Below are 17,558 nucleotides of genomic sequence, written 5' to 3'. Positions count from 1 at the left end.
TGACTTAGGTGCTAACTGACATAATGTCAGATGACAACAGACACAAACTATGAGATATCCATAGTGTTCCATTCTGAACCTCACATGCAAATCCAATAACACCAGCCGCCTGCCATCTGCATGCTACATCATTTACTCATTTTGAACATCAAGCACCAGTCCACTATTCTTCACATATATGCAATTAAATGTTGCCATAAAGTTATCTTATCCTGAACTGCAACAACTCAACACTTTATCAGTACAATCAAACTGAATTTCAGAAACTGTAAATTCTTCTAAAATCCATAACATTTCGCTCTCGGTAAGTAATCACTGATACATTTTCAATCACAGCTGTATCCAACACTAGACAAAATGAAACTGAAGAAGAGAGAACATAAAATAAATTCAAGTTACATCACCATACATCATGAACCGTAGCGCAATGGATCTTGCTCATTGTTGAGACCATTGTTGCTATGTACACAGATAAATTTTATGTCTATAGCCCAGTCTGTGTAATATGATCCCTGTCAGTTCCAGTGAGCTGGGCGCAGTTGCTTCATGCACCCATCACAACCAATCATGTAAGGTGGTTTTGTAAACATCTCTATAACAATGCCTCAGTGCTGCCAGAGCTCTATAGATGGCTACTGCTTTCGCCTGCAGCCATCTGCACTTTGCAGTTGAAATATGGCAACAGCACTGCCACCTGTCAAGGATCATCTCATGCCAACTTGACTACAGGCATCTTATACTACCACAATGGAATTATGTACTGAATAAAACTTTCTTTGTGAAAGGTCACATGAACTTCAATTACACTTAAATTCTTGGATAAAGTTTATTTCACATTTTAGCTTGAAATTGCATTTTATTCCTTGCCCATCTCATTTCAAATTGTGTACTTGTAATTTTCTTAAAAATGTGCTTTTATACACTTCATTTTGTTTTAGGCACTGTTGGCTGCAGTTGTCTTGGTGTCACTGATGTGGCTCTGTTTTGTTTCACTTGCGGTGAGGTATGGCATCTCGTTGATGTTGATTTTTGATTTTTTATTATTCTGCCTGACACGTATTACAGTATTGGTTTTTAAAAAATAGAAAGAAACTTCCACAAGGGAAAAATATATCAAAAACAAAGATTCCAAGACTTACCAAGCGGGAAAGCGCCGGTAGACAGGCACAATGAACAAAACACACACACAGAATTACTAGCTTTCGCAACCGATGGTTGCTTCTTCAGGAAAAAGAGGGAAAGGCGAAAGGATGTGGGTTTTAAGGGAGAGGGTAAGGAGTCATTCCGCTCCCGGGATTGGAATGACTCCTTACCCTCTCCCTTAAAACCCACATCCTTTCATCTTTCCCTCTCCTTCCTGAAGAAGCAACCATCGGTTGCGAAAGCTAGTAATTCTGTGTGTGTGTGTGTTTTGTTCACTGTGCCTGTCTACCGGCGCTTTCCCGCTTGGTAAGTCTTGGAATCTTCGTTTTTAGTATTGGTTTTTAAATGGAGAAGGTTGCATATTTCCTTATATGGTTTACATGTTATTAGGCCACAAATGGCAATGTTTTCTTGTAATGTAAATCAATGTCTCTGCTCTCTTTCTTGTACATTTTTCAATTTTATATTTACAGATCTAATTGAAATTTTGATTTTGCCATGTAATACTGCTTTTAACAGTTTGGTTGACATCTATGTACTGAGCTATTTTAATCTGTATCGCTTTCTGTGTTCAAATTTCAGCAACTTTGGGATGTTGCAGCTAGGGCCTTGTTAGTAAAACATGATTCCAGTATTATGTTACGTTAACGAATGCACTTTTTAATGAGTGATGTCAAATAAAAATTAGCCCTGAGGCCACAGGCTTACTGTCACTAATGACAACCAAAGGGAAATTTTTTTACCTCATAACATGTTGAATTGCCTGTGTCAGGTGGGCACTGGAGTAGTACTGTGTATTCGTTGTAATAGGTAAGTTTCTCAGCTTCACTGCTTTGTTTCAATGTGTTTGTTTTAATATGTTGTCTCATATTCTATGTTTATCACTACAGACCTGATGATGGGATCCCCCAAAATGTGTCATGAGGTGAGTTTGGTAATCAAGACAAGTTTATTACCATAATATTGTAGATCAGTTATATTCATAATTCCAAGATTGCAGCATTTGCATTAAAAAAATAATAAATAAATAAAAAAGAAATTGAATACTAAGTTTGCACCTTTTCATTGCAAACTACCTTTTTCTGAGTTAATAGTTTAATAACAAATAAATGCAAAAATTCAGTGTTACAGGTGTGAACTTACAAAAATATTTTGAAAAGTTCACATTCTCTACAAAACATTTACCCCTTTCTGCCCTTTGTCTTACATTTTCACATATGAGGCAAACAGACCCGAACTCTTTGAAACAGTTAATGCAGAACAGGGAATCAGCGATCATAAAGCGGTTAGAGCATCAATGATTTCAGCCGTAAACAGAAATATTAAAACAAGTAGGAAGATTTTTCTGTTTAGCAAAAGTGACAAAAAGCAGATTACAGAGTACCTGACGGCTCAACACAAAAGTTTTGTCTCAAGTACATATAGTGTTGAGGATCAGTGGACAAAGTTCAAAACCATCGTACAATATGCATTAGATGAGTATGTGCCAAGCAAGATCGTAAGAGCTGGAAAAGAGCCACTGTGGTACAAAAACCGAGTTAGAAAACTGCTACGGAAGCAAAGGGAACTTCACAGCATACATAAACATAGCCAAAGCCTTGCAGACAAACAAAAATTACACGAAGCGAAATGTAGTGTGAGGAGGGCTATGCAAGAGGCGTTCAATGAATTCGAAAGTAAAGTTCTATGTACTGACTTGGCAGAAAATCCTAAGAAATTTTGGTCTTATGTCAAAGCGGTAGGTGGATCAAAACAAAATGTCCAGACACTCTGTGACCAAAATGGTACTGAAACAGAGGAAGACAAACTAAAGGCCGAAATACTAAATGTCTTTTTCCAAAGCTGTTTCACAGAGGAAGACTGCACTGTAGTTCCTTCTCTAGATTGTCGCACAGACGACAAAATGGTAGATATCGAAACAGATGACAGAGAGATAGAGAAACATTTAAAATCGCTCAAAGGCCGCTCGACCTGATGGGATACCAGTTCGATTTTACACAGAGTACGTGAAGGAACTTGACCCCCTTCTTGCAGCGGTGTACCGTAGGTCTCTAGAAGAGCGTAGCGTTCTAAAGGATTGGAAAAGGGCACAGGTCATCACCGTTTTCAAGAAGAGACGTCGAACAGATGTGCAGAACTATAGATCTATATCTTTAACGTCGATCAGTTGTAGAATTTTGGAACATGTATTATGTTCGAGTATAATGACTTTTCTGGAGACTAGAAATCTACTCTGTAGGAATCAGCATGGGTTTCGAAAAGTCATGTGAAACCCAGCTCGCGCTATTCGTCCACAAGACTCAGAGGGCCATAGACACGGGTTCACAGGTAGATGCCATATTTCTTGACTTCCGCAAGGCGTTCGATACAGTTCCCCACAGTCGTTTAATGAACAAAGTAAGAGCATATGGACTATCAGATCAATTGTGTGATTGGATTGAGGAGTTCCTAGATAACAGAACGCAGCATGTCATTCTCAATGGAGAGAAGTCTTCCGAAGTAAGAGTGATTTCAGGTGTGCCGCAGGGGAGTGTCATAGAACCGTTGCTACTCACAATATACATAAATGACCTGGTGGATGACATCGGAAGTTCACTGAGGCTTTTTGCAGATGATGCTGTGGTGTATCGAGAAGTTTTAACAATGGAAAATTGTACTGAAATGCAGGAGGATCTGCAGAGAATTGACGCATGGTGCAGGGAATGGCAACTGAATCTCAATTGTAATTACAAGTGTAATGTGCTGCGAATACATAGAAAGATAGATCCCGTATCATTTAACTACAAAATAGCAGATCAGCAACTGGAAGCAGTTAATTCCATAAATTATCTGGGAGCATGCATTAGGAGTGATTTAAAATGGAATGATCATATAAAGTTGATCGTCGGTAAAGCAGATGCCAGACTGAGATTCATTAGAAGAATCCTAAGGAAATGCAATCCGAAAACAAAGGAAGTAGGTTACAGTACGCTTGTTCGCCCACTGCTTGAATACTGCACAGCAGTGTGGGATCCGTACCAGATAGGGTTGATAGAAGAGATAGAGAAGATCCAACGGAGAGCAGCGCGCTTCGTTACAGGATCATTTAGTAATCGCGAAAGCATTACGGAGATGATAGATACACTCCAGTGAAAGACTCTGCGGCAGAGATGCTCAGTAGCTCGGTACGGGCTTTTGTTAAAGTTTCGAGAACATACCTTCACCGAAGAGTCAAGCAGTAAATTGCTCCCTCCTACGTATATCTAGCGAAGAGACCATGAGGATAAAATCAGAGAGATTAGAGCCCACACAGAAGCATACCTACAATCCTTCTTTCCACGAACAATACGAGACTGGAATAGAAGGGAGAACCGATAGAGGTACTCAGAGTACCCTCCGCCACACACCGTCAGGTGGCTTGCGGAGTATGGATGTAGATGTAGATGTAGATGTAGATGTAGAAGGAGGAGGCATTGAGAAGCAGATAGACAAATTTATAAGTAGACTATTGGACTAAGTCCTCCTTCAGATATAGAAATACACACACACACACACACACACACACACACACACAGAGGCACTGTCATCTCTGGTTGATGAATGCCATTTTTAAAATAAGCAAATGATTTGGAAGGAATATGTACTAAAGAGCACAATGCCATGATTGCTCAAAAATTTCCGTGGCTCAGATACAATAATCACTTCTGTCTTCTTTTCGTCTTCTATGTTTTTACCAATCACTCATTTACACTCTGTTGAAACTAATCTCTCACTTTTGTTTCCTGCCTGACTTGCCAATCTTGGAGAAGACCTTCTCTATCATAACCCAACTGTTGATGAAAGTGATCTACACATAATAAAAGTGACTTTACATCTGGTCATAGCAATTCAATGTTAAAATGATCAGCAAAAAATATAGTGATTTCATAGTAAAAAACTCATGTTCTTGGTAAAGAACTAACTTCATATATTTCCTCACTTACTGTATTGAGCTGAAGTAAAAACATTATTTATTAATAAACAAATATAATACCTCTTGAAACTGTGGCATGCCAAACATTTCCATTTTAAAATGAAGAGGAATGGTCAATAAGCACTTTATGGAATCTACATCACAGATGTTAGAAAGCATCATTTCAGGAAGTGATGTAAGGAATTGTTCTGTTATATTTTGTCTGTTATGTTCAAATTCTTCTTTCACTTTCTCCAACTGTTGTCTCTGTAACAACAAAAATTAAAATTCTATAGTCTTATAACTACAAAACTGGTGACCTCATGTGTCAACCTCTTTTCAAAAGATAACTTGGTCCCCAACATGTAATTGTTATTATCCTAACTCAAACTTGATACCCAATGCATTATTTTTAAGTTTGCACCTTTTCATTGCAAACTATTTTTTTCTGAGTTAATAGTTTAATAACAAATAAATGCAAAAATTCAGTTTTACAGATGTGCACTTACAAAAATATTTTGAAAAGTTCATACTCTCTACAAATCATTTACCCCTTTCTGCCCTTTGTCTTACGTTTTTACATTTGAGGGAAACAAATTATTCATATTCAAAGGCTAAACATGTGATATAATTACTGGTGTAGTTTCTCATTTACCGGTAGTTGTATGTACAATACATAACTGCTCATCCGAGGCTGTTCTAGTAATTCTTCATCATCTCTGTTGAGTGATTAATCACAACACCTAAGGCTCCTATGTAATGGGTCAACTGCTTTATCTTCTTGCATGTGCATACTGCATTCAAGCACTACTTTGTCAGATGTACTTCTATGAATACTCTCTAATTGTTCAGAGGGTTAGGAACACATACACCCTTCCAAAAATGTCTTTATTTAGAAATAAAATAGAAATAAACTTCCACATGGGAAAAATATATTAAAAACAAAGATTCCTAGACTTACCAAGCGGGAAAGCGCTGGTAGATAGGCACAATGAATAAAACACACACACAGAATTTGAACTTTCGCAACCGGCGGCTGCTTCATCAGGAAAGAGGGAAGGAAAAGGAAAGATGAAAGGATGTGGGTTTTAAGGGAGAGGGTAAGGAGTTATTCCAATCCCGGGAGCGGAAAGACTTACCTTAGGGGGAAAAAAAGGATAGGTATATACTCGCGCGCGCGCGCGCCCACACACACACACACACACACACACACACACACACACACACACACACACATATCCATCCATACATACACAGACTGTCTGTGTATGTATAGATGGATGGATGGATGTGTGTGTGTGTGTGTGTGTGTGTGTGTGTGTGTGTGTGTGTGTGTGTGTGTGTGCGCGCGAGTATATACCTATCCTTTTTTCCCCCTAAGGTAAGTCTTTCCGCTCCCGGGATTGGAATAACTCCTTACCCTCTCCCTTAAAACCCACATCCTTTCATCTTTCCTTTTCCTTCCCTCTTTCCTGACGAAGCAGCCGCCGGTTACGAAAGCTCAAATTCTGTGTGTGTGTTTTATTCATTGTGCCTATCTACCGGCGCTTTCCCGCTTGGTTAGTCTTTTTTTAGAAAGCCTGACAAAAAAGGAATTTTCTCTTGTTTTGACAAAAATGCCTTAAATGCCCATACAAGTGCACCTTCCTAAAGGCCTGCCTTCCTATAAAACATATTAAATTAACAAGCTTCGGTGAAGTCAATCTGTGGGAACCTCAGAGTTTTACACATTATCACATCACTTGTGTTAAATGCCTACACAAGTGCAACTAAGACCTCCCTTCATATAAAAAATATTAAATTTACAAGCTTAGGTGGAACCAATCTGTAGCAAACTCAAACCTTGTGTTGCTAAATTTAATTTGCTCCTTCCTCTTTATGCAATTCTCTACTACATTTTCACCTTGACATCAGCATCTAAAGCATCATTTTATGAGTTTTCATCACATAACTACAGTTCTCGGATGAGTAAATATATTTATTTTTCTCTCTCCTCAAGTGTGTCAACTCTTCAGCCAATCTCATTACCATTATTTTGAATACATTTCTCTTACTGAGATTTTGAGCTTGTATATGGTGTGATAGGATTGCGCAGAAATACAATGTTCCAAAAACAGTAAAAAATTAAATGGTTCTTCATGCAGAAAGTGAAAAGCATGCAGTTAAAGGAATTCAGTGCATGAAGTGTGACTTTTGGTTACATGAGAACTGCGCAAAAGAGTGTCTGAAATTTACAGATGACACTATTCAGTGGACATACATTGACTGCATGACTGACAACTTCTGCAATGTGCTATAAATACAAATACATTTGTTTCCTTCAAGGCAATATTAATGCTCTGAAAACAGAGTTGTTGTTGCTAAAACACGAAAATGTTGCATTGATACATAAAAAACACTGTGCTCATGAAAGAACCCCAGTGGTAGTTGACTGTAAATCCACAAATATGCGGTGTTACAAAAAATGACTGATTGCAAGACAATTCAGTCACCACTGTGGGAAAAAAATAAACTAAACATACAGAAGAGCTGAACAAATAGAAGTAGACAAGTGTAACATATATTAAAGATAAAAAGAAGTATCATAGTTAAGGCAGAAAATATGTGACCCCATGCTAAAAAACATAGTGGTGCCTACTCCAAAATCAATGTTCGAACAGGAATTTGGATGCACTGATGATATACACATTTCCAGAACACTTTAAGCTTAGGAGAAAGTGCAACAAATAAGTGTAACTAGGATCACAAAAGTGCTTTTATTCAATAGGTTATGTTTAAAAATATTTAGTAACATGCTCACAGATACTTGCACAATTATAAACAATAAAGGAAAGTGATAAGTAGTGAAGGGGTTGATAATTGATGTATAGCAATAAGATAAATGAAGTGAAACCACCATGTGGAAATAATATGCAAAAGACTATAAATAGGAGTCAAGGTAGATATATTTTGCAATTAGATTGTAAATGGTTTAAATGCATCTACATACATACTCTGCAAGACATCATATTTTGCATTGGATTACAAGTGGTTTAAATACATCTACATACATACTCTGCAAGTCATTGTATGTTCCGTGACAGAAGGTAGCTGGTACCACTACCAGTCATTCACTTTCCTGTTCCACTCACAAATAGAGTAAGGGAAAAAGATTGTCTGTATGCCTCTGTATGAACCCTAACTTCTCATATCTTGTTTTCAGAATCCCCACATGAAATGTACATTGGAGACTGTAGAATCATTCAGTAGTTGTCAGCTTCAAATGATGTTTCTTTAAACCGTCTCAGCAGTTTTTCATGAAGAGAGCATTGTCTTTGCTCCAGCAGTTCCCATTTGTGTCCAGGAAGCATCTCCGTTGCATTTGTGTGTTGATCAAACTTACCAGTAACAATCCTGCAGCATTCCTCTGAATTGCTTCACGTTTTTCTCCAATGTGATCCAGAGAGGATCGCAAATATTCAAGTAATACTGAATAATGAGTCACATGAGTGTTCTATAGGCCATCTCTTTTTATAGACGAGCTACACTTTATTAAAATCCTCCCAATAAACCAAAGTTGACCACTGCCTTCCCTACTACCATCCTTATATACTTGATACATTTCGTATCAGTTTACACATTTACGCCTAGAAATTTAATCGATGCGACTGTGTCAAATAGCACACTACTAATGCTATACACGAATATAATGGGATAGTTTTCCCTACTCATCTCCACTAACTTACATTTTTCAACATTTAGAGGTAGCTGTCATTCATCAATCCAACTGGAAATTATGTCGAAGTCATCTTGTATCCTCTTACAGTCACTCAACAACAACACCTTCAAACATCACTTCATTATCAGCAAACAGTCACATTTTGCTGCTCACCCTGTCTGACATATCACTTGCATATACACAGAATAAAGAGTAGTCCTATCACACCCCACTAGAGCACTCTTGACGATACCCTTGTCTCTGATGAGCATTCGTTATCGAGGACAATGTACTGGGTTCTATTACTTATGGAGTCTTCAAGCCAATCACGTTTCTAGGAAACTATTCCATATGCTTGGTATTCATTAACAATCTGCAGTGGAGCACTGTGTCAAACACTTTCTGAAAATCTAAGAATACAGAATCTGCTTGTTGGCCTTCACCCATGTTTTGCACAATATTGTGTGAGAAAAGAGCGAACCGAGCTTCACACGTGCAATACTTTCTAAACCCCTGATTATTTGTGAATAGAGGTTTTCCACCTCAAGGGCATTTATTATATTCAGGCTTAGGATATGTTAAAGGAATCTGCTACATACCAATGTTAAGTATCATAGTGTTTGTGAGTGGAACAGGAAAGGAAATGACTGGTAGTGGTATAAGGTATCTTCCGTCACAGAGCATATAATGGCTTGAAGAGTATGTATGTAAATGTATTTAAACCATTTATAAGCCAATGAGACTACATGGCTTGCAGAGTATATATCTAGATGTATTTAAACCATTTATAATCTAATGCAAAATATATCTACTTTGACTCTTATTTATAGGCTTTTCCATATTACTTCCACATGATGGTCTCACTTCATCTTTCTTATTGCTAAACAACAATTATCAACCCCTTCACTTTTAAACATAACCTATTTGAATGTAAAGTATCAAAATTGCAGTCTGTAATTTTGCAAGTTTGTTCTTTTACCCTTGTCATATACAAGAGTCACCTGAACTTTTTTCCAGTTGCTTGGGACTTTGTACTGGAAGAAATACTCATGATAAATGCATGCTAATAAGGGGCCAGTGCCATAGACTACACTCTGTAAAACTGAATTGAGATTTCATCTGGACCTGGTGACTTATTTGTTTTCATGTCTTTCAGTTGCCTCTCTACAATAGGGATGCCTATTAATATGTCCTCCATACATTAGTCTGTGCAACAGTCAAATAATAGCATTAGCAAGTTAATTACACATTCCAAAGATCATCTGAATGACTCTTTCATCAAAATGATGTGGAATGAGTGAGTTTACAGGATATGTATGCATAATTAGTGTTAACATTAATTGACACCTTATTTTTTACTCCTACTCATGCCACTCACTTAAAAACTAGGTTTTTAACAGGACACCAGTTTTTGAATCAAAACTTGTCCATATAAAAGAAGGAGTTGTCCAGGAGAAGTGATTTTAAATCAGATTTTAAACTTGCTCTGCTACGCATCAGACATTTTATATTATTGTGCAAATGATCAAAATTTTTTTGTTGCTGCACATTGAACTCCTTTCTAAACCACTGGCAGTTTTAATAATATGTAATGAAGGTCATGTTTTCCTGTAGTGTTGTAGGTACTGATATCACTGTTCTTCTCAAATTGTGATGGATTAGGGACTAGTCATGACGAATTTCAGAGGCAAATATATGTATTATGATGGCACATTGAAACGCCTAACTCCTTGAAGAGGTACCTACATTGAGACCACAGACGAGAACTACATACTGTTTTCACTGCCCTTGCACAAACGGTACTTTCACAATTAATAAAATATTCCAGACTGTGAAGCCTTGATCAAACGGATTTCACATTAAAACCAAATGTTTCACCTGCATTTGCAGAGGACATTTTCAAGGGGGATCAATACTTTTTTGTATCTCCGATTCACATCCTGGCTCGCTACTGACTGCAGCCAAATTCTCTTTATGTATGCTCCCACACACTGGCATGAAGATACATGCTTCAAATACCTCAGTGCAATAGGCTATTGTTGGTTGCTGTTGTCCACTATTGCTATCACCAAATGGTGGAAGACCGGCACTTCTTTGGCAATGGGCTCCATATGTTATGTAATTTTTACACCCTCCCGCATCCTATCAAAATTCCTGGGGTTATTAATAATCTCTATGCCTTCTCTGTATAGCCTTTCATGGCCCTCGTGGCAGCCAACACTCCATCAAAATGGATGTGGTAGTTCTCTGACTGCACAGTATGTTCTGAAACAGCTGATGCCCGTCAATTGTTAAACACCCCATGAATTTCAAAAGGAAGTAGGAGGGCATGAAACTGAATGAGGTCTGGACCCCAGTACTGAAGAAGACGTGTACCAGTCTTCCGCCATGGGTTCATAATAATAACAGACGATGGCAACCAACAACAGCCAACTCCACGCAGGTATTCACAGCAAGTAACATTATGCCACTGCGCAGGAGCACATGTAAACAAAATTTTACTGCAGTCAGCAGCGAGCCAGGGTGTGAATCAGATACTCCAAGAATATATGAACCCCCTTGAAAAAGTTCTCTGCAAATGGGGAAGAAATGTCAGGTTTTAATGTGAAATCCATTTGACCACAGCATAACAGTCCGGAATATTTTATTAACTGTGACATTTCTAGCCAAGAAAGTTTACCTTTTACATTCAATACTTTTGTTCTAAGTGATGAGTTACCCCAGAAAATTATTCCATGAGGCCTTATTGAGTGGAAATATACCATTTATGTCAGGAGGCTAATTCGTTTGTTTCCAAGCCTAGCAATTAAATGAAGAGCAAAAGTAGTTGAACTTAATTGTTTGAGAAGCTCAATAATATGCTTCTTCCAGTTCAAGTTTTCGTTTGTGCACCGAAAAATACAGAGTATTCTACCCTATTTAATGACCCCTGATTTTTCTCAAAATGAAGGGAAAAGCCTATTTTCAGAGAACAATTTCACAATTCTTTGAAAAACAACATCAACAATATCTTCTGTTGCTTTCTATCTAATGGGATTTATTTTAACACTAATAATGTCAGGTAGACCGCTCGCCGAGTGCAAGTCTTTTGATGTGACACCAATTCGGCGACTTGCACGTTGATGGGGATGAAATGATGATGATTAGGACAATACAACACCCAGTCCCTTATGATTGACAGTCTGTCGCGCTGACCACTCAGCTACCGGGGGCGGACATTTTAACACTAATATATTCATACATATAAGGAAAACTTTTCTATCTTTCAAACATTGTTTGGACCATTCGGCTCAACTTTTTGCATTGAGTTTGTAAACAACTTGTCTGTAGCGCCACAAATTCTATAAATCTTGTGTTTTTCTAGTGTAGCATGGCTCTTAGCACTATGGGACTTTTTTTTTTTTTTTAACTTCTGAGGTCATCAGTCCCATAGAACTTAGAACTACTTAAACCTAACTAACCTAAGGACATCACACACATCCATGCCCAAGGCAGGATTCAAACCTGGGACTGTAGCGGTCGCGTGGTTCCAGACTGTAGCGCCTAGAACCGCTTGGCCACCCCAGCTGGCTAGTGTAGCATGATTTGCACAGTCAAACACCTTTGAAACCTAACAAAAAATATCCAACTGATGATAAGTTTATTATTTGGGGCTTGCAATATTTGGTGGATGAATGTATAAATAGCATTCTCAGTCATGCAACCCTTCTGGAATCCAGGCTGTAATATGTTAAATAAACTGTTTCTGAGTGCATCCTTTTGGAATGACCTGGAGAAAGATGTCAGTAACGAAATTGGACAATAATTATTTTAAACCATTCCTGCCACTTCTCCTACTTAGGGGCTTTGTTGTTGTTGAGGTCTTTAGTCCAGAGACTGGTTTCATGCAGCTCTCCATGCTACTCTATACTGTGCAAGCTTCTTCATCTCCCAGTACCTACCACATCCTTCTGAATCTGCTTAGTGTATTCATCTCTTGGTCTTCCTCTGCAATTTTTACCCTCCATGCTGCCCTCTACTACTAAATTGGTGATTCCTTGATGCCTCAGAACATGCCCTACTAACCGATCCCTTCTTGTAGTCAAGTTGAGCCACAAATTTCTCTTCTCCCCAATTCTATTCAGTACCTCCTCATTAGTTGTGATCTACGCATCTAATCTTCAGCATTCTTCTGTAGCACCACATTTCGAAAGCTTCTATCCCTTTCTTGTCTAAACTATTTATCGTCCATGTTTCACTTCCATACATGGCTACACTCCATACAAATACTTTCAGAAACGACTTCCTGACACTTAAATCCATACTCTATGTTAACAAATTTCTCTTCTTCATTGCCATTACCAGTCTACATTTTATATCCTCTCTACTTCATTCATCATCAGTTATTTTGCTCCCCAAATAGCAAAGCTCCTTTACTACTTTAAGTGTCTCATTTCCTAATCTAATTCCCTCAGCATCACTCGACTTAATTCGACTACATTCCATTATCCTCGTTTTGCTCTACAACCTTACACTTGACCTCTAGCAATCCCGGCTTAACCATTTTACACTTCCTGTGGGTCTCATTTTTGAGACATTTGTATTCCTTTTTGCCTGCTATATTAGCTAATTTTTTTATATTTTTTCCTTTCATCAATTAAATTCAATACTTCTTCTGTTACCTACCGATATCTACTAGCACTCGTCTTTTTACCTATTGATCCTCTGCTGCCTTTACTATTTCATATCTCAAAGCTACCCATTCTTCTTCTACTGTATTTCCTTCCCCCGCTCTTGTCAATCGTTCTCTAATGCACTAACTGAAACTATCTACAACCTCTGGTTCTTTCGGTTTATCCAGGTCCTTAAATTCCCACCTTTTTGCAGGTTTGTCAGTTTTAATCTACAGTTCACAACCAATAGATTGTGATCAGAGTACACATCTGTCCCTGGAAATGTCTTACAATTTAAAACCTGGTTCCTAAATCTCTGTCTTGTTGTTGTTGTGGTCTTCAGTCCTGAGACTGGTTTGATGCAGCTCTCCATGCTACTCTATCCTGTGCAAGCTTCTTCATCTCCCAGTACCTACTGCAACCTACACCCTTCTGAATCTGCGCAGTGTATTCATCTCTTGGTCTCCCTGTCTGTCTTACCATTATATAATCTATCTGAAGCCTCCCACTGTCTTAAGGTCTCTTCCATGTATGCAGCCTTCTTTCACGATTCTTGAACCAAGTGTTAGCTATAATTAAGTTATGCTCTGTGCAAAATTCTACCAGGTGGCTTTAGAATCGCATATTGTAACCTCCCTGAAAAAATTCCCTTTGTCAGTGATGCATTTATTTATTACTAAGAACATTACTTATTAAGTTACAGCAACATTTCAGAATCCTGCTTGAAATTCAATCAACATCATATGATCTTTTTTTTTAGTATTTTTACAATTATATTAATTGCAGCAAATGACACTAGTCTTACTTCTAGTTGCTTAAAGCTATGTAGAATGGCATTATTGATATTCTCTTGCTTCTTCAACTAAACCATTTGATTATATTTTTGCTGCTTCATTTACAAAGTAGTCGTGAAAAGTACTCATAACTTGTGAATTATCACTCACAACATTGTCATTTAAAGTCTTCTGGTAACTTGTACATTGACTGGTTGTCTTGTCTCATGTTTGACAACAATTTGCCAACATTGACACAAATTCACTATGGACTGAACTGAATACGACATTTGCATATCTTTCTATGTATACTTAATCTTCTATATGCACCTCAACCAACACTACCTCTTTCAACTAGCTCTTAACATGCTGTATCTGTAGTATTGTCCAAACAGTGAGGTCCCAGGTATTATAGTTGGTACCTCACAACAGCACCCGAAACTAAAGAAATTTGCAGCCAGACAAAGCCACGAATGAGAGATGTCATCAAAGACACGCCGCAAAGAGGTTCCCAATGACACCACTGATGGATGTAAACTTACGTCAGAGCACAGCACCGATCACCCCATTCTGTGGTAGTCGATGAAAAGAGCAGTATCAACATAGTTCAGATCACGCAGTGTTAGTATCATTAGTCAACTGTGTACCAAATTTTAAAGTTAACTGTACATTGAGATGTGATGGTCTTTCTATACTAGTCAAGTATAAATAGTTCTTCTTGCACCCAATGACAATAATAAAAAGATATTGTCATTCAAATGGATCTGGAATGCATCTAGGTTAAGAATTCTGTTTTAAGGGGTAAAATGAATTAATATTTTCTGCATGTTGTTGTATCTGCTTGCCCCCCTCCCAAAGTAAATCTAGGCTTGCCACAACACACAGACATAGCAATGATAATGAGAATACTGATTTCATATGGATTTTCTTAAAGTTCCACAGCTCACAGAGGACAAAATAATGGTTGAGTCTTCTGTCTAATGTTAAGTGTTTCACAATGTTTAAGTCCCCAAAGGAACTGTCTTTAAATTAAATTGTTCAGTTTCAGGTGCAGCAGACTGAATGACTGCTGCTCAGTGTACAACAGATGATGTACTTATTGTTGCAACAAGTAGCACCGCCTTCATCTGCTGCACCCAAGTTCTTCCAGTAAAGATGGAATGCCTCTTTTCTTTTTTTTAAATTAACAGTGTCACATTTCCTATTTGTGATCTGTAACTATCTTAAGTTTGATATTAGCAGATTTGTGTTTTCTTTCAGTCACCTTTTTTGATGTTTGCTGAGGTCAACCCGCTATTCGGTTTCACCTAACCTTGTTCCAGTGGTCTTTACACAATATCATCTCCTTTTGTGTGGATGGGTGCTCAAAGAGAGCAGTGTCTTCCAAACGACCCAGGTAGCTATTGGGCGCCATCATCATGTGCACAAATCAGCGGCCCGTTATTTATGTGAATTACTTGAACTGTGCATAGACATCTAACGCCACATACCTCTATAAACCTAAGAGCAAACTGTGGGATCCCTGATATGCACAACCAAAGGCATGCAAGCAAGCTATTAAGCAGGTGGTCATAATGTTTTGGCTCATCAGTATATCTCTCTTAACTTAAGCCAATTCAATAGTCATTTTTCACAGTGTCCATTATGGCCATGACCCTCGTTTCTTTATCTCCTTGTCTTCTAAATCACACCATTGCAGCCATGACCTTTACTTCTTTTTGTTCTCACCTTCTAACCACCTTCATACGATGACGCCAAGGATCAAGTGGTCCCGATTGGCAGGTAGAGATGATCGCTCCCCATCTCACATTGTTGAAGTGATGGGTTCAAAACATTTTCCCATCTGTACATATTGTGGTAATATCTCCCACAGTGGAATGTATCAACACTTACTTACTATAAATATCATGAACATCTTTTGTCATCATGGAGGCCTAAAAATGTAGCGCCACACTTCACAGTTTAACACCAAAGAAGAGGACTGCTCTGAATATCATGCGCAGCTGGAAACCCAGTTCGTAGCATACAGCATTAAAGGTAGGGCGTGCATAGGTTTTTCTTCTGTCCACCATCAGAGCTGACATTTACCATCTGTGTACAAGATTGTAACTAATCTCTCGTCCAGAAGATGTTAATTACATGTAAAGCGTTCAAAAACTCGATGAACATTTTGAGGCACAGGTTCATGTCACTGCGACGAGATTTAAATTTTTTCAGCTCGAGAAGTAATCCGAAAAATCATTAAGACAGTGAACTGCTAAACTAAAAGGGCTAAGAAGACATTGCTGGACAGTCGTTCCGTGTAATCTCACAGAGAGTGATGACAATATCAAAATTTTATCATATTTGTTATGGAGAAGGGCACCCGAACAGCATCTTTTCTACTGGGCCATGTAAGTAATTGTGATTCAGCAGGGGACGTGTAGTTAATCTCAACATCTTTCAGTTCAAGTGATACCTGGGAAATGTGTTCTGTGTACCAGTTTTCGTCGTATCTGAAAGTCAAATACTGTCTGACTTACAGCTGTTCCAACAAAGCATTTTCATGAGCTTCCATAGCAACTATGCTCCCCTTTGCACGTGTTTCGAGTCTCTTCATTAGAAAGGTGTTAGTAGCAATGATTAGAAATGCACAGTGCAATAGTATTCCTGTAACTGTCCTCTGTTACTGCATTTGTGTTCCAAGACACCTTCATATGATTTGATCTCCTCAAAGAAACAAAGAATATATTAATGCCCTGTATTTTGTGGGGTGCCCATATGAAAAGGGCAACCACTTTTCAGATGAAATGGAGCTCCTCACTCAGAAATGTAGAATTCAACTTGCAGTGAACAGATTCTATTTTAACACTTGCTCTGCTTCACGGGGCACTGTCAGTGGAGCATATACTACTGATGTCACAGAACATTTGGTACAGGTAGCAGGTTAAGTTAAAGACAGAAGTGGTGTGATTGTTTCTCCAGAAACCAGGAGTGGTTAAAATATGTGCCCTGTAATTATGAAACAAGATGTAGTGTACTATATGAAAATGGAAATTTTTCACACTTTCATGTAAGGAAAGAAATATTATCTTGCTATCATGGTAAATACCAAGAAGATTGACTTGCAGAAAAGACTTATTTTAGGTAATCTGACAGAGTTGTATGCAAAATACTCCACAAAATGTGAAATCTGTTCTTTGTTTCTTCACAGAAGATCAAATCGTATGAAGGTTTCTTAGAACACAGATACAGTAAACATGAGGACAGTTCTAGGAACACCTGTCACACCATGAATTTCTAGTCACTGCTAGTAACACCTTTGTCATGACGAGAGATTAAACAGATGCAAATTAGAGTGCTGTTGCTATGGAAGTCTCATG

General features: G+C 38.2%; 1 protein-coding gene across 1 annotated transcript in view; it reads right to left on the bottom strand.

Annotated features, from left to right (window-relative positions):
* Positions 1–17,558, bottom strand: part of LOC126278687 (cohesin subunit SA-2-like) — a 381,965-nt gene that overhangs the window by 208,172 nt on the left and 156,235 nt on the right. The window contains exon 10 of the mRNA XM_049978948.1: positions 5,156–5,341. Coding sequence (XP_049834905.1) covers positions 5,156–5,341 — 186 coding nt within the window. The remainder of the gene's footprint in view (positions 1–5,155; positions 5,342–17,558) is intronic.

Source organism: Schistocerca gregaria, chromosome 6 (genome assembly GCF_023897955.1).
Source record: "Schistocerca gregaria isolate iqSchGreg1 chromosome 6, iqSchGreg1.2, whole genome shotgun sequence".
NCBI classification, from domain to species: Eukaryota; Metazoa; Arthropoda; class Insecta; order Orthoptera; family Acrididae; genus Schistocerca; species Schistocerca gregaria.
Note: the sequence above shows the minus strand (reverse complement) of the source record. Positions and strands in the feature narration are given on the sequence as shown.